We start from the raw sequence: 22055 nt of genomic DNA on the forward strand, positions 1-22055 counted from the left end.
CCAGGAACTCCATCTGGGTCTCCCATTAGGGTGGTAGGTGCCCAAGCACTTGGGCCATCTACCACAGCCACCAGCAGGGAGTTGCATCGGGGTGAAATAAACCAATGCCCATACAATTCTGAATTCACCTAATAAGTACAACAATCACTAACAATTACACAAGACTTAAAGAAAAGTACTTTCAGTGTCTGGCAGACATTGATTTATCTCATCCTAAAAACCTTACTTGAGAGGTTCTATTTCTACTGCTTTCTTTGAAAGGTAGAATTGAAGACAGTGAGGGAGAGATGGAAAGAGATCTTCTTTCCACTGGTTCATTCCTCAGATGGCCAAAATTGCAGGGGCTCTGACAAACCAGGGTCAGGAATCCTATCCAGGTCTGCTATACAGGTGGCAGGACACAAGCATTAGAGCCACTGTTTTGCAGGCACATGAGCGGGAGCAGGACTGGAAACAGAGCCACCAAGAGTCAAATCAGGGCTCAAACAGGACGGTGACAACGTACACAAGCAGCAGCTTAACCCACGGCACCACAACGCTGGCCCCTCGATACTGTTTTACAGATGAGGAACTGCAGTGTTAGGCAACGCTCCACAAGCCATGTAGCTAACTTGGGCACACAGCATTCTACCCAAATTACGAAGTCTGGGCCCTTACCCAATTCACTATAAACTGTCTTAACCACATCTAATGCTACATCTCATCATGATAAGCGTGTGCCTTAGTTTCCTGGCAAGCCAGTAGTCAGAAGGATTCTTCTATGTATTTGATTGGTCCACAAATAAAGCACAAAAAAACATAGGAGGCATTTAAAGATATCTTAACAATGACAGAATATCAGTGATATCAAGAATTTTAACTTTTTAAGTGTGATAATGGTATTGTGATTTTGTGGGAGGGCTTTTTTTTTTTTTTAAGAATGCTTAGTGTGTGATAAAAATACTGAACATTTATTATGAAATCACATGATGTTTAGAGCTCCAAAGTAATTTGATGAGAAAGGTAACGGATATTACAAAGCAATATGGCCACGTATGGATAATTATAGGCCTCAGACAACAGGTGAACGAGCAGCACTAAACTTTCCTAGAGTATTTCAAAATTCTCTTCAATTAAAAAGTAATTCTAAAATGCTCTAGCAGTTGCGGTGGCATGTAATTGTTCATAAAATAACTCGCACTTTCTGGCTTCCTGCTATGTTGACTTAGTAAAATGTTATTAGAAGTACTCGATATTAGGGAAAATTGCCTCCGAACAGTCTTTACCTTTACGAAACTCACATTTAGGAAACATACTCAACGTGTTTCACAAACACTGTGAAAAGGGAGTTCCCTCGGAAAACCAACTGTGAGGGGGAGGTCAGGTCCACGTTGGGCAGGAGAGAGCAGCAGAGTGCCAGACAGTCACAGTGACAGCACGAGAGAGCGAGGCCCAACTTTCTTGCCTAAGAAAACAGAAGTAAGACTGCCTGCAGCCTGGGATAGGCCCTAAAGGCCCTGAAACTGTAATGGGTGATTTCCTAGCTGATGGGAAGGGACTGATGCTGAACCGCCCTTGGGAGATCTCTCAAGGACCTGGACTGCACGGTTCTGAGAAGGAAGCCTGGGCAAGAACGGCTCAGTGCTCGGCAGACGGGGAACCACAGCAGCGGCTCCCTTCTCTGTGCAAAAACTGCTGGGGAGGCTCCAGCTAAGCACCAATAGTTGGATCCAATTCAAAGGGCTCCCTCATTACCAATTAAGGAAAAGAGGCTGAAGCTGTTCATTCCAACGGTAAGCGACTGCATTTTTCATAACATAAACCACACACATGAACCCATATGAATTTGTGAGTATACAGAATAAAATTTTTAAGTATAATGCAGTACTATTTTCAGACGACGTTGAAAATGTTGTTTCTGACAACTGTTTAGGGAAAACACACAGGGCTAACATCTTATGGAATCCTAGTCTGCATTAGTAATACAAAGGAATATACCCTAAAATATTCTTAACATCAACGTAAGCAGAAGGCGCTCTGCACATATGGCCAGTCCTACTGTTTCAGACATACACAAATTCAGATTGAAGATTTTTTGGTAAAAGCTCTTACGGTGAGGAAATTAATGTTTTCCCCCAGGACGACTGAGGCTTTACAACAGAATAGACGAGTGTTGTGTTGAAATATGAGTGAACTCATTTGTGAAACCTTTGATGTGTTATCCTTGCTTATGGAATTGTAATTACCACCACCCCGCCAAAAAAGGGGAAGGGGTACTTCCATCATTCACAGTGTCTAAGCTTTCAGTCCAGCAGAGAATCACTATGGGGTCCACTGTGCAACAATTCAAAACTAACAGTTTGAAACTTTTCACAACACCCTGAAGGAAGAGGAACTGCGCTGGAATAAAGAGGGTGCGTTGTCAAAGAGAAACAGGCAGCCATGCAAGACACACCCTCTCCCCAAGGAAGGAAAGACGAGGTGAACACCCTGCTGACCAAGCGCTCCCAGAACGCGAGGAGGTTTCCTCGCTTTGCTGCAGGCTTCTCAGCAGGGGCCTCATGAAGCTGCGGTGTTCACCCTGGGCTGGCTAGCCCCTCAGTTCCTCTCCAAGTGTCACTAGGTAGGAAACCCCGCGAGGAGGAATGAATGCAACGGTTTGGAGCCCCAGTTGGCTTGAACGTGTCGTCGCCGTTTCGTTATCAGCGCCTTAAACGCACAGCTTCTCCGTCGGGGGGCGGGACGCCCCTCGGCCCACCCCAGGCACTTCCACCGGGTTTCCAGGCGGAGGCTGCATGCAGCCCTGAGTCCCTCTCGGGGCCCCTGCCTCCACCCCGCCAGGAGTCCGGGTTTTTCCAGCAGGACTTGCTCGGCCGGCCCCAAGCCGCCTCCTCGGGGGGCAGGAGGAGGGGAGAAATCACCAACTCGGGACGGCCAGGAGTTGTTCGGCTACCTTCTGTTTGGACACACTAAAGGCTTTATCCCAAGCTGCACTCGTAGGACGGGGACAACAGTAAAGACGCAGACACACCCCAGACACGCAGATCACCGTAACCCTACCCCGCGACCCCCGAAAGCTCCGCTTCTCCCACCCGCAGGATGCCGGACCCCCGCACGCACCAACCGCGCACGCGCGCGCACGCGCCCTCCGCCGGGCGGACCCCGAGGTTGACAGAAAGTGGGGAGGGTCGGGGCGCCGACCGGGGGTCATGGTCGGCAGCGCCCACAGATTGTCTCACCTCCGTGAACGGGTCCATCGCCCCCGGCGTCACGTGTCCACTACGAGACGATGGAAACGGTGGTTCAAAGTCAGGAAAAGAAAGGAAGTGAGTCTGCACTCAGTCTGTGTCCTGAGGAAGACCGGGGGTCCGGGGTTGGGTTGGGGGGCTTCTCCTGCTGCCCGCCCTCCTCGCCCCTCAGCCTCCAGGATCTGACAAGGCCTCCTGCGGCCGTTCAAATTTGAATTTCAGCGCCCGGCGCCGCGCGCCTGCGCACTGGGCGGGCAGGGGCGGGGCGCGGCGCTCCCCTCCCCGGCGCTCGGTCACGGTCACGTGACGTGTGGGACTGCGGAAGTTCCCAGTGGTGGAGTCGCCGCCCCCGCCGCCGCCGGGGTCCCGCAGGCGTTGGAGACGAGGAGCAGCTCGGGTGGCGGCCGGCCCCTGCCCCTGGCCCCAAACCTCACGCTGTACGCTCTCTCGCTCGCACCCCACTTTGTATAAGCCGATCTCTTCACAACCCCGGCGTTGGGCGTTCCGCCCTTCATTCCTGAAGGGGAATCGAGAGCCCTAAGGTGTGGAGCCCCGCGGGCGCTTTGGGTCTTCCCCACCAGGCATCTCCAGCTCCTATTTCAGCCTAATGAGTCCTGGTCCCCTTGGGGCCAATGACCAGCAGACCCCCCATAAACGGAGAAGGCCTTTCTCATTGGACAAATAGGGCGCACAAGAACTAAGAGACTGTACCCCCACCCCAAACGCTTGTGGTGCTCCCTGTTCTAAACACCAGCCAGCTGCTGCCTGCAGGGTTGAACCTGGAAGAATTCTGTAAAGCACTCCAAAGGCAAGCAAGAGGTCCAGGAGAACTGAAAGTCCCATTCGCGACTCATAAGCCGCTTTCCAGCCTAGCTCAAACTGCTTTTTCCGTGCAGAGTATACAAAACTGGCAGGCGTGTGGCATCCTGGCTGTGTCAGCCATGCCCTTTGCAGCAAGTCTGTGCGAGGGCTTGTCAGGACAGTTGGTGCTGAAGTGTTGGTGGATCACCATGACTGCCCAACAGTCAAACAAAACACAAAGATTCCTCCCAGGATGGGCCAGTGTGTTCAGTAACGCTTCCCAGGGAAGCCAGTAACTGTGACCGAAGGAACATTCATAACATCTGGGACAAGAATGCAGTGCTTCTAGATTGTAAGAAACTTCACCATGGGCGTGAACCAGCGAAAATCGGCTTGGGATTTGGGTTCCATGGGACACTATGGTCTCTGGCTTTGGACGAATCCTTGAATGCAATCAGTCATGAACAGTTGAACAAGTTTTGGTGAAGTCCACAGACATCAGGTTATGCATTTTTGCCTAATAGGCAAAGTCAGTTGCAGAGCCTTCATCGGGGGTCCTAGGACAGGCTGATGAAAAACGGAGACTGACAGGCATTGTCCATGTCTATCATGTGTGCAGTTATTAACATTTGATTCAAAATCAAAGGGAACAGAGTCTCGTGATTTTTCAGGCGCCAAGGGGTGTGTTATTTTGCAAGCACAGGGGTGTGTTATTTTGAAGGCACGTCTGTGTGTCTGAAACAACACTGGAAAGTGAGTCATGAGAAATTCATGCAGCCGTTAGGCCCCTGGCTATAGCTCCCATGAGCCTTAGTTTCTCTGCAATGGCCTCAAGTAGAATGTGCTCAAGACATGTGGTTTATCTTTTCTCAGCATTGCTGATGATCTAATAATCCCCACCACACACTAGCTCCCGTGTAGAAGCACCGACTGTGCCTGAAACTGCTCAGCACTCGGTCTGTGCCGGTTATCTCACAAGCCGCTCTCCCTCCTAACACCCATTAGCTCATTCTTCAGTGTATAAGCTAGAGTGATTTTTTTTCTTTTTAAAAATTGTGATGATGGGCCTGATGTGATAACTGGCAAATCCTCCACCTCAAAGGGCTGGGGTCCCATCTGGGCACCAGTTCGTGTTCCAGATGCTCCACTTCCCATCCAGCTCCCTGCTTGTGGCCTGCAAAAGTAGCAGAAGATGGCCCAAAGCCTTGGGACCCTGAACTCACATGGGAGACCCAGAAGCAGCTCCTGGCTCCTGGTTTTGGATCGGCTTAGTTCCAGCCATTGTGGCAACTTGGGGAGTGAAACAGTGAATGGGAGGTCTTTCTGTGTCTTCATCTCTCTGTAAGTCTGTCTTTCCAATTAAAAAAATAAAATAGTTTTTAATTTGTGATGAAATATTTCTCAATTTCAAAGAAGAAAAATGTGAATAACAAAACATAATCATGTACCTGCCATCTACCCAGCTTTAAAAAAGATGATCTTCCCCTCACGGCATAGTACATCTAGCTGCTGCCCGCTGCTTGGGACTTCACATCCCATTGCAGAGTGCAGGTTGGAGGCCACGCTCCCTGGCTTCCAGGCCTGCTTCCTGATAATGTGCAAACTGGGAGGCAGGGAATGATGACCCAGGTACTTCAGTGCCTGCCACCCACCCGTGTGGGAGACTTGCAGGGAGTTTGGGGCTCCTGGCTTGGGCTTCATCCAGCTCTGGGCATTTGTGAGTAACCCGCAAATGATCGCTCTCTGTGTGTCTTTCAAATAAGTAAATAAATGTTTGTTTTTTTAAATAAAACTTTCAGGACCTGTATTCTGGCATAGCGGGTAAAAACCACTGCCTGAAAGGACAGCATCACATATGGGCATATATGACACAAGCCCAAGCTACTCCATTTCTGATCCACCTCCCTGCTAATGGTCTGGGAAAAGCAACAGAATATGGCCCAAGTGTTTAGGCACCTGCCACTCACATGGGAGAACTGGAAGAATCTCCAGGCTTCAGCCCGGCCCAGCTCTGGCCATTACAGCCATCTGGGGAATGAGCCAGCAGATGAACATATCTCTGTCAAGTAAATGAACCATTAGCAAGAAAGGTTGTACATGGAAATACTGAGAACAATGACCAAAAAAAAGAAAAAATTCCATATACAGTTAAAATGTATGTGTTTTCATTAATCCCATTTGCCTTCTCATTCCCTGGAGTAGGCCAGCGTGTTGGTTCAGTGACTAATGCTCTGCCTTCAAGTGCCAGGATCCCATACAAGCGCTGGTTTGTGTCCCGGTTACTCCTCTGCCCATCCAGCTCTATGCTTACGCCTGGGGAAGCAATAGAGGACAGCCCAAAGCCTTAGGACCCTGCACCTGTGTGGGAGGCCCAGAAGAAGCGCCTGGCTCCTGCTTCAGATAGGCTCAGCTCTGGACACTTTGGCCATTTGGGTAGAACCAGTGGATGGAAGTTCTGTTTTTCCTCTCTGTAAAAGAATGTGGGAGAGCACATTCAAACCATGGCAAGATCTGAGCATGCATGTACTGCTTGCTTGGACAGCACTTTCCTGATCGTTTGAGCCTCTCCTCCTCCCCAACACTGTCTATGATTAAGACTTATTGTGCTTATCAATTTCTGACATTGAATTATGGAATTATTATCCAGTTCTTCTTTATTGAAGTTTAAGCTATAATCTTGTTTTATTTATATCTGTACTCAGCACCTTCTGAGCGCCAAAGTGCAGAAGAGATCTGTTGAATGATCATGTGGCATAGATATTAATGGAATGAGTAAAAAAGTAACTATCATTGCTGTTTGAGAGATGGAGTAACTGAGATGCAAAGAAACTAAAGCGGCTGACCTCAGTCATCAGAAGTGGACTCCCCTAGTGATTTAAGTAATAAACACAAATTGCCAAGCTATTTAGGTGCAGACAACAATGTATTATATTAGTCATAAAACCGAAGTTGTAAGGCAGAAGCAATTAGAGAGTAAAGGTAATCTTAGAAAATGAGTATTTGCTGCTTCTAAAACAGGCATTTGACCTAAGGTTAAAATGCCAAGTGCCTGGATTCAAGTCTTTTTTTTTAGGCAAAAGAAATAACCATATTTTGAAGATAACATAAAAGAAGGCTATTAAACAAAAATTTGAAAGCGCTGACTTCAACAGGGACACTCCAAGTGCTATACGTTATGGTTAATTTCTCAAAATACATTTACACACCTTCTCATTTAACTTGTCAAATAATATAGTAAAATAAATATTCTTGTTTTACAGGGAGAGAAAAGGCCAAGATCTAACCCAAAGGCTGTGGCAAGAAAAATTAAAGGCAAGTGTCCTACTGGGTTATCTGGGTGATGCTCCACACTTAAATATATATTGGAAAGGCAGATCAGATTTATGGAGAGAAGGAGAGACAGAAATATCTTCCATCCTATGATTCACTCCCCAAATGAGTGCAATGGCAGAACCTTCCACAGCCAGAAGCCAGGAGCTTCCTCTGGGTCTCCCACATGGCTGCAGGGTGCCAAGGCTTTGGGCCGTCCTCGACTGCCTTCCCAGGCCACAAGCAGGGAGCCAGAAGGGAAGTGGAGCAGCCAGGACACAAACCAGCACCCCTATGGGATCCCAGCACGTGTAAAGTTGTAAAGTGAGAAGTTAGTCATTGAGCCATCACATCGAGCCCCTGCTCCACTTTTATTACACTTATTATAAAAAATAAGAATCTTCAAAGAGTATCAGATACAGGTTACTGAAAAGGACTAATTTCTATGCTGTTAATAGTTCTTGGTGTTATATAGGTTCTTTTTGCTTCTCTAATTTAATCAATGACAATGTTCCAAGGGCAGGCATTTGACCTGAGGTTAAAAGGCCAAGTGCCTGAATTGCACTCTCGGCTGGCTGCCAAATAGAGAGCCCCAGGGGAGGCAGTAGCTGGTAGCTCCAGTAGCTGAGTCGGCAGCCTGCATGAGGGGCGGGGGTGAGGTCTGCTCCTGGCCTCAGCCTCACCCAGCCTCAACCACTGCAGACATTTAAGGGAGTGACCCAGCACACCAGAACTCTCTTTCTCCAGCCCTCAGATGCATAATACACGTGGTAAAAAATGTTTGGGTTCCAGGGAGTGAGGAAATATAGTGTGCTTTCAAATATATCCATTTCTTTTTTTTTTAATTTTTTTTATTATTTATTATTTGTATTTCATTAATTACATTGTATTATGTGACACAGTTACATAGGTACTTGGGTTCTCCCCACCCCTCCCCAAACCCTCCCACCATGGTGGATTCCTCCACCTTGTTGCATAACCACAGCTCAAGTTCAGTTGAGATTTCCCCATTGCAAGCGTATACCAAACATAGAGTCCAGCATCTTATTGTCCAGTCAAGTTCAACGGCTTCCTAGGTATACCCTCTCTGGTCTGAAGACAGAGCCAGCAGAGTATCATCCCAGTCAACTGAAAGCTCCAACATACCATCAGCAAAAATTTACATCATTATGGAATTAATTGACATAGTAATGAGTAACCAATATGTTAAAAGTAAATGCGAGTTCCTAGCCACCTTCTGTGACCACCTCACTTACATTTCAATTTTAGTTTATACACAACATAAAAAATTCATAACATAACATGTTATACATAACATCATATCATCTTAAATTAAGGCAAACATGTGGTATTTAACCTTTTGGGATTGGCTCATTTCCCTTAGCATTATGGTTTCCAGTTTGGCCCATTTGGCCACAAAGAACTGCATTTTGTTTTTTTTAATAGCTGAGTAGTATTCCATGGAGTAGATGAACCATAGCTTTCTTATCCAATCCTCTGTTGATGGGCATTTTGGTTGCTTCCATGTTTTTGCAATTACTGATTGTGCTGCTATGAACATAGGAGTGCATGTTGGTTTCTCGTAAAACAATTGTTCTGGATATATTCCTAGGAGTGCTATTGCTGGATCATACGGTATGTTGATTTTGAGTTGTTTGAATATTCTCCATACTGATTTCCATAGAGGCTGAACCAGCCTGCAGCCCCACCAGCAGTGGAGTAGGGTTCCCTTTTCCCCACAACCTCACCAACAAGTGTTGTTGGTGCTTTTATTCATGTGGGCCAGTCTTACTGGCGTTAGGTGGTACCTCATTGATGTTTTAATTTGGATTTCCCTTATTGCCAGGGAACTTGAGCATTTTTTCATATGTTTATTTGCCATTTGGGTTTGTTCCTTTGTGAAGTGTTTGCCCATTTCCCGTGCCCATTTCTTGAGTGGCTTGTTTGTTTTGACATTTTGGTTGTTTTGTAGCTCTTTGTATATTCTGGAGATTAGCCCTCTATCACCTATGTCGTGTGCGAAGATCTTCTCCCATTCTGTGGGTTGCCTTTTTATTTTGTTGATTGTTTCTCTAGCTGTACAGAAGCTTCTTAGTTTGATGAGGTCCCAATTGTTTATTTTGGTCTTGATTTCTACTGCTTTTGGAGTCTTTTTTAGGAAGTGAGGGCCTACCCCTAAGTGTTGCAGTGTGTTTCCAACATTTTCTTCCAAAAGTTTGAAGGTTTCTGGATGTAGGTTTAGATCTGTTATCCATTTAGATCTGATCTTAGTGTATGGTGAGAGATGTGGATCTATCTTTTTGTTTCTGCAGGCTATTAACCAGTTGTCCCAACAGCATTTATTGAAGAGACCTTCCCATTTGCCTGGATTGTCGTTTGTCTTTTTGTCAAAGATTATTTGGCTGTACCTGTTTGGGTTCCCTTCTGGTGTTTCTATTCTGCTTCATTGATCTTCCTCTCTATCTCAAATATATCCATTTCTAAAACAAGGCAACTACAGGCACACCTTTATTTAACAGAAAATTCTCAAAATCCATGCAGTTTATCTTCCTTTTTATATTCTAAAGTAGATAGCATGAATATTAATATTTAATATTAAATGGCCCACAGTAAATGCTCTCATTAAGAGAGGATTATTGTATGTATTTGCACACTATAATTTATGCTTTGTTTACTTTTCCATACCTATGATCCTTAAAGCTATTTTTACAAAATTTAACTTTTGAGCTAACTCATATTAAAGAAAGTTAGTTCTTTTTTCTTCTTCTTTTTTTAAAATTTATTTTAGTTTTATTGCAAAGTCAGATATACAGATAGGAGAGACAGACAGGAAAATCTTCCAACGGCCAGTGCCATGCCAATCTGAAGCCAGGAGCCAGGAGCTTCCTCCACGTCTCCCACGCAGGTACAGGGCCCCAAGGCTTTGGGCAGTCCTTGATTGCATTCCCAGGCCACAGGCAGGGAGCTGGATGGGAAGTGGAGCTGCCGGGATTAGAACTGGCACCCATATAGGACCATAGCAAGTTCAAGGCGAAGACCTTAGCCGCTAAGCTATCGTGCCAGGCCCTGTTTTATTTTCATTGAGGTAAAAACACAATGGCAATTTTTTTCCATTAATTATTTTTATTTTTTGATGATTTTCACATAGTTGATTAGGGTGATAAGGGTCAAGGGCTACAGGAAGGTGGGTGAGATCACCATTTTCACATGTTCTTTGTTTTCCTTCCCGTATCTGGGAAAAAGGGAGGATAAGAAGAGAAGCCACACCCAGACTCCCAAATAACCTCTGCATCCTGGGATGTAGGACAGTCACCCAACACCACCCCATAGTCCCCAAGGTGGGGCATGCTCCGAGGGTCCTGCTCAAGAGGTTTTTATAGTTCAATAGTTCTGAATTACTGCCTATCTCGCCACTCCAAGCACGAAGAAATCTCTCCAGAATCCACTGGTTGATATAGTCCACCTTAGAGTCTCTGTTTGCCCAGATTTTCACTGCCAACACTTGCCTGGGGTAGATGATCAATTAATTTGTTCTGTCCTCCATCTTCTGTTGTGGTACCAGGTGTTCTCTGCAGACTCCAATGTACTGCCATGTCCTCCATGTGCACCTGGACATGCTGTCCACTGCTCTGTCTAAGCCACTGAGGAGGCCCAGCTCTGACATGTGCACTCCATGGTCAGACCATGGAACCTGCAATTTTATCCATGGTTGGGGTTCTGAGTCCAGTAATTCAACTCGGGGGGGATCCCCAGAGAAGCTTGATCTGAGGTGATCACAGACCTGATTCTTGTGTGTGCCTAACAATATAGGGTCTAGAACAGTCCATTGCCCCAATCAGCTTATGCACACAGGTGGTTAAAATTGCTGGGTCAGTTCTGTCTCCAGCCTTGTCTTTTACACAAACCAACGGGTGTTGCAGCCCAGACTGATCCTGCCCACCTCCTACGTGGTCTTCATGTACGACAAAGGCACTTTCATAAAGCTTGCTTTTACTTGGCTTCCACTTAATGTTTGCCCTTCCCCTAAATGTGGGCACACTGGAAACATTTCATTCTCTTGGCCTAGATGTCCTGAAAGCATTCAAACATCACTAATTGTTTTTTTTAAAGCCAGGACAAAACCTTTTTACCAACTGCCCCCAGCCTGGATTTCTTTTTCCTTTCTTTTCCTTTTATTAATGTTCTTTTCTTTCCTGAGTCCATGCTCATAAGAGTTTGCCTGGAGGCTTCTCTTGATGCTAGTTTGAATCTGGGTGACTGCAACTAGCCTTGCCCTGTTCTTTTATAAGAACAGGCTGCAGATGAATCTTCTTTGATTCATACATTTTTAGCAACATAGACTGCTGTAAATTAGTTTCAACAGAGCAAGAAATAAGACCAAAGGCATTTTCTAGAAGCTTCTTCTTACCACCCACCATTCTTTTAAAAGTAAATAAATGTCATTTGAATGCCCTAATTCATATTTGGTGATAAAGACGATTTTTTCCCCAGCAGAAATTAGATGCCTTCTGGGTTTCCACCACGATGTGTGCTTGTTCAGCTCTCAGCACAATGGATCTCTGCGGTGGACAGTGTGACATGATTCTCATTTGTCTCTCTAGCAGCTTTCAGCAGGTTCTTTAGGCTCCGTTCGGCCTTGTCTTCTTCTTAGGCATTCTCTCTTCCAACTAAGGCTGACAAGTCTTCCGAGTCTTCCGGGAACAGGACATTGATCTGGGATTCTAAAAAGAAAACAGGGGCTGATGTCATGGTGCAGCCAGCAAAGCTGCCACCTGCAATGCTAGCGTCTCATATGGAAGAGCTTGTTGGAGTCCTGGCTCTCTGCTTCTCCTCCAGCTCCCTGATTTGGGGAGCCAATCAGTGGGTGGAAGATCTCTTTATCTCTTTTCAACTGAAAAACTCATTAAAAATTAAAACATAAAAAAGAAAAAGCAATACTCTCTTATTACAGACATGGCTTAACCAACTTTTTAAATACCCAAACTCCATCAACTAATAGATGAATGTTAAGTAAATATTTGTCAACAACACACATGGTTCATTCTGTTAGGTAGCACGTAAAAGGAATACATAGATTCATATAAGTAATTAATAACACTAAAATTACTGACAAGAAATAAGCTCTTTACCCGCACCATGAGAATTCCACAATACATAAAGGAGCTATAGTTCTGTCAAAGAATTCCTATGATTCAAATTTTTTAATTATTTTGTTTTTAAATTTTAAAAACAGACACACAGAGATGCTCTACCCACTGATTTACTCCCTAAATGTCCATGGCAGTTGGAGCTAGGTCAGGCACAGTCCTTGGGACCCATGAACTCAATCCAGGTGTCCCACATGGATGGTCGGGTCCTGCGTGTCTGAGCCATCGTCTGCTGCTTGCCAGGATGTACAACAGCAGGCTACTGGATCAGAAGTGAAGACACAGCTCAAAGCAGGTGCTCCAGTGTAGCATGTAAGTGTCTCAAGCTGAACCTTAGCCACCGCACCAAGGCCTGCTGCTCCCATAGCTTTTCAATTTAAAATTGGCTGGAAATCATCACTGCAGGTATTCAGAAATTAAAATGATCACAAATGATCATGAAAGGAAAGTGGGTCTATTCCAGTAAGATACCAACAATGGCATTCCTAGTTATTAAAACATGTATAAATAAATATATTATTATATATTATATATTATTTATTAAAGCCAGTTTTAGTAAGTTCTTAACTTGATTTTGCAATTACTGCTTCTGAAATAGAGCAGTAACTGATAATCAAATCAATCGTTTGTCTCTGTATGAATGGTTAATGTAGAAGCAGGTATAAAGCAAAGTTTCTTAAAATGACGGGATTGTTCATTGTTCGGGTGGACATGTAAAAACAATGCAAAGCCAAAAGTGGCCAAGAGGACAGCTGCAGATGCTGTAGCCAATGCAAATACTAAGCAGGCAAAAACATGAATCAGTAATTAAGCAAGCAGATGCACAGAGCTAGATGAGGACGAACAACTGCATTGACAAGGGTAGTAAAAGGAGAAGATGAGCAGTAGCTTGATTAAAAAAGCAGAAAATTTATTTTCTTGAAGTTAGCAAGAATATTTTGATACTACACAAATGTATTTTAAAATGTTTGGATTATTTTGATTTTTTACCTTTATATGGTCCTTAGCACTAAAGATATTTAGAATCCAAAATGATATACAAGAGAATATTGGTAGAGTATTTATTTAAATCATTACACAAGTAAAGATTGAAATAATATTCCTGGTGTGCTACCTACAAGGGTATCAGATTTGATTATTTTTGGAACTTTTATTATTATTATTGTTATTTTATTTTGATAATCTACACATAGTTGATTAGGGCTCAAAGGGTCGAGGGCTACAGGAAAGTGGGTAAGACCATTCTTTCCACATTCTCTTTTTTTCTTCCTGTATCTGGAGGAAGGAGGGGACATAAAGGGAGAAGCCCCACCCAGCCTCCCAACCATCCCAGGGTCCCCAACATGGGGCATGCTCCAACGGTATGCTCAATGATTTTGGGAGTTCAACAGTTCTGAATTGCTACCAATCTCGCCATTCCAAGCACGATGACATCTCTCCAGAATCCACTGGCTGACATAGTCCACCTTAGAGTCTCCGTTTGCCCAGATTTTTTACTGCCTACGCATGGGTAGGGTAGTTGATAGATTTGTTCTTGAGTTTCATGAAATGTTGAGGAGGGAGGGACTCCTTTAGTGCACATCATTCTCTAACTTGTATATATACGTACATTCGTCTGCCACTTAGGATGCCATTTAGGATGCCCACATTCCGTATCAGAGCGGCTGGGCTCAAGGTTTACCTTTGGTTCTGATTCTAGCTTCCTGCTGCTGCACACATGGGGAGTTCTGGGGACGCTCTAGTGGCTGGTTCACTGCTACCCACACAAGAGACCTGATCGTGTTCTGGGCTCCTGGCTTCGGTCTGGCCAGTCCCAGCTGTTGCAGGTATCTGGAGACTGAACCAGTGGGTGGAAGATCTCTGTGTACCTTTCTCTTTTTGTGTTTGTCTTTTAAATAGATAAAAATATTTTTAAAAATTATAATGAACAAAATAAAATTCAAAGATAAGTTTATTTTAGAATCCATGCGTTGAGAAGCCCTTAAAAAGTTCATGGAAATGGGTATTATTATTTATAAATATAAAACTTTTTCTGAATATAAAATAAATGTTTTTATTAAGTTTCCTATATGCCAGATATCATTCTCTTTTTTATTGGAAAGTCAGGTATACAGAGAGGAGTAACAGAGAGGAAGATCTTCCATCTGTTGATTCACTCCCCAAGTGACCACAACGGCTGGAGCTGGGCCAATCCGAAGCCAGAAGCCAGGAGCTTCTTCTGGGTCTCCCACATGGGTGCAGAGTCCCAGGGCTTTGGGCCATCCTCGACTGCTTTCCCAGGCTACAAGCAGGGAGCTGGATGTGTAGTGGGGCTGCCAGGATTAGAACCAGCGCCCATATGGAATCCCGGCAGGTGCAAGGCTAGAACTTTAACCGCTAGGCTACCACTCCAGGCCCAGGTACAATTCTTGACCCTGGGAATCCAGCAGTGAACAAATAAAAAAAATCATGGCACTTGTAGAGACAGATAATGATCAAGGGAAGTCATTAAACATATATAATAAATTAAATGTTAAGTGCTAGCTGGGAGAAATAAGTAGAGAAAGGATATTTCAGAAATGAGAGATAGGAGTAGAATTTCAAATTTTTGTTTTCATTTTATTTGAAAAGTGGAGAGAGCAGTCTTGCACCTATTAGTTCACTCCCCGATGTCTATAACAGCCAAGTCTAGAACAGACAGAAGCTGAGTCCGGAACTCAATCAGGATTTCCCATATGTGGGTCAGGGACTCAAGTACTTGGCCCATCATGTGCTGCCTCCTAGGAGGCAGGGAGTTGGATCAGAATGGAACCAGCTGGTAACGGAACCAAAGGAAGATGGCCCAAGTGTTTGGGTCCCTGCCGACCACATGGGAAACCCGGATGAAGCTCCTGGCTTCAGTCTGGCCCAGCCCTGATCGTTGTAGCCATCTAGGGAGTGGACCAGAGGATGCAAGATCTTTCTCTCTTTTTCTTCCCCATCCCTCTCTCTCTCTCTCTCTTTCAAATAATTAAATAAATCTTGAGAGAGAGATGGATCCAGGACTCAAACCCAGACATTCCCAATATAGGACTTGGTGTCCCAAGCAGAGTCTTAGCTGCAGCACCAAATACCTGCCCCAGGAGGAGAATTTTACATCAAACAGCTCTAAAAGTCCTCACGGAGAGGTGGTGTTCCAATGAATCCTGCAGCAAATGACGGAGTGAGTCCTGTGGGTATCTGGGGGAAGAACATTCTAGGCGGGGAAAATCCCTGGTCACTGAGGCCTTGAGGTGAAACCCGGGCCAGCAGAGCTGAGGAGATTCAAGAAGCCAGCCTCTGGCCGTGGGTCTAGAGCTGAGGTCAGAGAGATAACCAGGGGGTAGGTCATAAAGGCCCTCACGGGCAGGGAAGGAAGCCACTGAGGGGTTTGGAGCAAGCAGGGACAGATCTTAGTAACGGGAGCACAGTGGCCACTAAGCTGACGACAGAGAGAGAGAAGGTAAGGCTAGAAGCAGGGCAGCCCTGGGGGGCGGGTGGAGGAGGGTTCTAGCTACCTTCAGGACAGAGCTGGTGTGGCTGGAACCAGAATGGCAACGAGTAGCTAGATGGCAGACACTTTGTGAAGATGGCCCCGCAGGATTTTCCCATAGAATTAAATGTGAGGTCACCCACTCTCTGTGACATAGTTAATCTGCCTTTCTTAGAAGTGATGACAAATGCAAATTGTCACCAGTCATTCTGAGTTTGATGCCCCTTCATTCTCACATTTGAAAACACACACGAACCATTGTCCATCCATCCTCAGCCTGGAGTGGGGTGGACTGTCAGAGCCAGCGCTGCCCTGTGGGCTCTCTCTAGGCTGGAAGCGGGAGTTGGGCCTTCCATTCCTTCGATGGCTTCAAAGCCTGGCTCGGAATCTTACATGCATTAGACTCTCAAAAACCTACTGATATGTGATCTCCAGTTTCCCACGACTGTTGTAAATGATTCACATTTGGGCAACAAACAAACAAAAAAGAACCCTGAAAAATAGCATGCAGATCCTATTACAATCACAAATTTAAAAAAAAAAGTTTTTCTGTTAAGGACAGTATGCTGGGCTATTGTCAACTGGTAAACGTACCTGAGTTTCCTGCACTTTAATTCTTACCAGCCTAACCTAAACTTGGGCTCATTTTCAGGCACCTTGCAAGGAAAGGGCAGGGGAGACTGGCTTTGCAAACCACAGCAAGGGCTGAGTGTCACACCATCCCTAGGCGCCTGTCTTCCTATCTATCAACAAGAAGAGTCTGTCTGTCTGTCAGTCAGTCAGTCAGTCTGTCGGTGTACCTGCCTATCTGGTCCCATATCTGTCAAGTTAAGCCGCCTTGAAAGGCGGGCAACATGTTTTGGATTGTGAGTGCAAACGCGGATATGGTCCCAAGGCATGCACCTGCGGGCTCTCAGTCCCTGCCAGCCCGGCCTGCATCGCTCGAGCGCCCCCAGCGGCCCCGCAGCCTCCGTGAAACCTAAGGCTTTGGGCCTGCACGGAGCGTTTCCTAGCAACGGGGGGAGCGGCCACGTCACGGCGGCAGCGGTGTGGCCCCGGAATGCACCTCCCAGCCCCTGCGGGTGGAAGGAGCGCTCCTCGCAGCGCAGCGCTTGTCCGCACGTCTTGGCCCGCCCTTAGCCGCCTTCTGCCGCCCCTGCTCGCCGAGATCCAGCTCCCGCGCCGTCCCACAGCCGCTGAGGCCCGGGCCCGAGGCTTGACGCGGCCCGGCTGCCCCTCGGCCGTCAAGCCCCGCGCCCCAGCAGGACGATGCTGGAGTCCATTCGTGTGACGGGTGAGTGCGAGGAGGGAAGGGCTGGCCCGGGGCTGACAGGGCGGCTAGCGATCTCTCGCGGGCCGCGACAGCGCGTGTGCAGTGGGGCCGGCTTCCGAGAGCCCCCAAGCAAGCGAGGTGGGCTGTGGGCTCGGCCCGGGGTCTTGCCTTTTGTCACTCGTTATCAGTAAATGCATGCGGTGGAATCTAGGGAGCAAAGCATCAGGGACAGAGTGCTGATCCCGTAGAAGTGCCGGCTAGAGAGCCAAGTCCAGTAGGTGAGCATTCCAGTTTTCTAGAACGCTCAGGAAAGGCCCATGGCCAAAAAGCACTCTTCTGTACTGCAGTGTTTGTGCCATGTATATTCTTCCGACTATGGTTTGATTCTAGAACAATGAGAATGTGTCGAGTTGATGTTTTTTATTTTTTTATTTATTTGAAGATTTCTTTATTTTTATTACAAAGCCAGATATACAGAGAGGAGGAGAGACAGAGAGGAAGATCATCCGTCCGATGAGTCACTCCCCAAGTGAGCCGCAACGGCCAGTGCTGTGCCGATCCGAAGCCAGGAACCAGGAACCTCTTTCGGGTCTCCCACGCAGGTGCAGGGTCCCAAAGCATTGGGCCGTCCTCGATTGCCTTCCCAGGCCACAAGCAGGGAGCTGGATGGGAAGTGGAGCTGCCGGGACTAGAACCGGCGTCGATATGGGATCCCGGTGTGTTCAAGGCAAGGACTCTAGCCACTAGGCCACGCCACCGGGCCCGATGTTTTTTATTAATAGGCCAGGATATAGTTCCGATTCGATATAGTGATCAGATCGCAGATCTGAAAGTTTACCTGCCTTTGTGCTTTTAGATAATTGTATGTATTAGTGCCATTTAAAAAAACCTTACCTATGATCAGAATAACTTCCCAGTATATTTTCAGCACATGAGAAAACATTTGTAGGAGACAGTGTTCATCATGTGGTTCACCATCGTGACAAAGAACAACCTAGCAAAGGGAGAGCCCAACACAAAGCCCGGATTTTTACTTGAAGGCATCATAGCACTTGTAAAACTGACTTTCATTCCAGTGAAAACATTTGTGGCCTTAATCCTACTTACTCTTTGATTCCATGTTTGGTGCCCTCCTCTAGCCCCACAGATGGTACCAAAAATGTGCAGGTGTTGCCAAATGCTCCCCTGGTGGGATGTCAGAATCCTCCCTGGCTCTGGGAACCACTGTTTGGAGAAAAATGTAGTTAGATTTAGGCACTACACGTGTTAGCTGGTGCAACAAGCACATGTCAAAAATCATTTTCCATAGTATAGATCATACTAATTATATAGGCAGAATAAGGCTGAAATTAAGATTGATGGGCATTCTGATCAACGGGCCAGCAATACACAGCAGATCGTCCGCTGTGAGTGGACATCTGAGCAGGGCTCTGTTATAAAGCAGTAGGCCCACTCCTGTTGCTTCAGCTTGCTTATCAGAATTTGGTGGCAGTACAGTTATCGCTGCAACGCTGCATGTTGCATCGCCTGAGAGAGACTGGACAGTGAATGTCTATATAATAACTCCACACTTATAATCCCTCAAGCCTCACACTTATAATCCCTTTCAAGATAATACACCAGGCCATTTTTCAAAATAGTTCCTCTTTTCTCTCAAATAGCACTTGACTAATTAAAGCAGTTCTAGGGTCCTGTGTCCATTTCCCTGCAGTGTCATAACACACAACTTAGGAAGGACACATCACTGGACACCTGCCTCACCTCCCCTTCGCTTCTCCCTCACCGTTGACGCCTGAGATGCCAACGTCCTGCTTGGCAGAAGAATCTGGTTGTCTTTGCTAACAGCTTTCTTTTTTCCCTCAGTTTATAGAACAAACTGGTCGCTTTAGATTTCTGCAGTCAATATCTCACCACTTTGGACTTACCAATCATCATTTAATGTAATCTCAATATAACATCCTGGTCAAACTGCTGATTGTACGAGTAGAATGAAATCAGTAGGCTAAATATGCTGAAAGCCACTACAGTGTGAACCCCCAAATGCAGACTTCATTATATTAACATTAAAGTTACCTTAGAATTCCAAATTTATTGAGTCCAACTGTTTTCCCACTTATTTGTTGGGGTCCTTCTAAAGGAGCTGAAAATAACATGAAACATAACAATCATAACGTTATTTCATAAAAGCAACTTGTAATGGGCCAGCACTGTTCTCAGCATTTCATATACATTAACTTTTTAAAATCCTCACATCAACACTGTATGTATTACAACCATTATCCCATTTTACAGATGAGAAAAGTACACCAGAGAGAAGCTAATTTTCTGGGTCAAGATTCAAGCCAGACAGACTCTATTCCAAAAGCCATGTTCTCAGCCTTTAGGAAAACCAGCACATTCTTACAATGACTGTACCCTGTGATTTGGGCCACAAAATCCAGCCTCAAGATGTTATTTAATATCAATATTACATTATCTGATAGGTTTTTTTCAAGCTAAGTTTTTTTTTAACACACACAACTTTTTAAATCATTTTTTTGCCTTTGCAAGCCACAGGCAAAACTTGAAGTAAAACCATTGTCCTTGAATATAAATTTTTCTGTATGCAAAAATCAAAGACATCTGATACATGCACTGTGTAACAGAATCCTGTCAGAAGACTACCGTTCCAGCCTATGCTAATTTATGACCAACTGGCATTATTTTACTTGTGATATAAGAAGTGACTAATGGGTCATCTGGAAATGAAGCACCTTTGTTTTTTAAAGATTTATTTATTTTTATTGGAAAGTCAGATATACAGAGAGGAGAAGAGACAGCAAGGAAGATCTTCCACCCAATGGTTCACTCCCCAAGTGAGCGCAATGGCCAGTGCTGTGCCGATCCAAAGCCAGGAGCCAGGAACTTCTTCCATGTCTCCCACGCGGGTGCAGGGTCCCAAAGCATTGGGCTGTCCTCGACTGCTTTCCCAGGCCACAAGCAGGGAGCTGGATGGGAAGTGGAGCAGCCGGGATTAGAACTTGCGCCCATATGGGATTCCTACGTGTTCAAGATGAGGACTTTAGCCACTAGGCCATGCCGCTGGGGCCCAATGAAGCACCTTTGTAATAAACGTAATTTTAGAAAATGTTGGCAACAGTGTTCTTCCTAAGATCAGTGTTTGGCCATACCCGGTGAGTACACCTAGTACCTGTTCACCCTACAGCAGATAGGCACATCCTGTTAAACCTCACTATTTTTTTATTTTTTTTGAAATGCTTTCCTGGGATTGTTTTTTCCCCTCAACCCTGAGGCAGCCAAACCTTCTACCCTTTCTGTTCCCTCAAATATACTCTTCTCTTGGCCACCCTTTGATAAGCTGCATGGTGAACAGAAGGCCATTACTCAACGTATATAAAATTACAGGCCTGACAGGTGCTTTGAGGCAGAAGTGAGAGGTGTTAGGGAGGGTCTACAAGGAGAACATCAAAGACTTCCTGCCCAAGTGCTGTTTCCCTGTAGGATCGGTGGGTGTGGAAGGGCTCTACAGAGGTAGAGAGCAGTGCAGAAGAGGTGCTGCAGCAGACACGCGGGTGTGTAGACGGACTGGCAGCATGAGGGTCGCTGGACTGTGGACACAGGGAGACATCGGTAGGAGTTGAGACTGCAGACACAGAGGCCGTGGATAGCTTGCCTCCTCACGAGGAAAACCCTTGGGGGAGTTTGTTCTGGTGCATTCATTGGCCTTTCAAATGCTGTATATAAAATGGTCACTCTTGGCACAACTGTCATTGTGAAGAATAAAATATCCTACACAAAATAAAAGTGTCACATCATATTATAACTAATAGGTGAACACTGAAGCACTCCCAATTGGGACTGTGACAGTTTTAAGAATACTGTTTTTTTGAATTCCTAAATGATGTTGGTTATGTGTTTTCTTGTGTGTGTTTTTTTTAAGGATTAATTTATTTGAATCAGAGCTAGAAAGAAAGAGGAAGGGAAGGGGAGAGAGACAGGGAGAGAGATCTTCAATCCACTTGTTCATTATACTACAACGTGCTATGTTTTTCTCTTTTTCCCAAGTCAACAATATTAATTGTTGAATTTAGAATTAGTTTAGTTAACTGATTGTTATGATGTAGATAAATTGGGCATGTTTTAAAATTTTTCATTTTTACATAACATTTAAAAAACCTAGGCTATAATACATATGCCAAAGTACATAAATCTGAGATGAATCTGTGCATGTGTAACATTGCCCAAAACAAAACATAACAAGATATAGAATGTTCCAAGCATCTGGTAGACTCCCTCGTGTCCCCCGTCCCATGTTAGGACTCCTGCTCAAGCATAAATGGAATTATACAGTATATGTTCTTTTCATCTGGTTTTGTTTGTTCTACTTTGAGATTCAGTCTTATTGTTACTTGTAATATTTTGTTAAATGAATATGTCATTATTATTCTTTCTATTGTTATTATTTCATTTGAATTTGAAGTGATGAAACTCTATAAAGTGTTTCTTACACGGGCATTGTTTTGTTTTGCTGCTGCTTCTGATTATAAATAAGCAGCCTATATTTTATGATGTAAAATCATTCCAGGTTTTCAGTGTTAGCTGAACCACATGGGATGGGCATTTGGTACGTCAGAGTGGTTGAAAAGTATTTTGCACCAGACTTTGCCTCTGGTGATTTTCCTTTCGACCAGGGACCTTCTTTTATTTTTTTAAAAGATTTATTTTATTTTTACTGAAAGTCAGATATACAGAAAGGAGGAGAGACAGAGAGGAAGATCTTCTGTCTGCTGATTCACTCCCCAAGTGGC

The 22055-nt window shown here is 45.1% G+C and overlaps 2 protein-coding genes across 6 annotated transcripts in view; one reads left to right on the top strand and one right to left on the bottom strand.

The window, feature by feature from the left end:
* The window catches only part of ANLN (anillin, actin binding protein), a 55133-nt gene extending 51670 nt beyond the window's left edge, over nucleotides 1–3463 (bottom strand). For 2 of the 3 annotated variants that reach the window (XM_058678056.1, XM_058678055.1), the window contains exon 1: nucleotides 3219–3463. In XM_058678056.1, coding sequence (XP_058534039.1) covers nucleotides 3219–3236 — 18 coding nt within the window. In that variant the 5' untranslated portion in view covers nucleotides 3237–3463. The remainder of the gene's footprint in view (nucleotides 1–3218) is intronic. The other variant, XM_058678057.1, reaches the window with a different exon arrangement.
* The window catches only part of MATCAP2 (microtubule associated tyrosine carboxypeptidase 2), a 41592-nt gene continuing 22664 nt past the window's right edge, over nucleotides 3128–22055 (top strand). For 2 of the 3 annotated variants that reach the window (XM_058678058.1, XM_058678060.1), the window contains exon 1: nucleotides 3128–3305. In XM_058678058.1, coding sequence (XP_058534041.1) covers nucleotides 3269–3305 — 37 coding nt within the window. In that variant the 5' untranslated portion in view covers nucleotides 3128–3268. Of the gene's footprint in view, nucleotides 3306–16784; nucleotides 17269–22055 lie in introns of those variants that run through there. The other variant, XM_004582366.2, reaches the window with a different exon arrangement.

This window comes from Ochotona princeps, chromosome 20 (assembly GCF_030435755.1).
Source record: "Ochotona princeps isolate mOchPri1 chromosome 20, mOchPri1.hap1, whole genome shotgun sequence".
NCBI lineage: Eukaryota > Metazoa > Chordata > Mammalia > Lagomorpha > Ochotonidae > Ochotona > Ochotona princeps.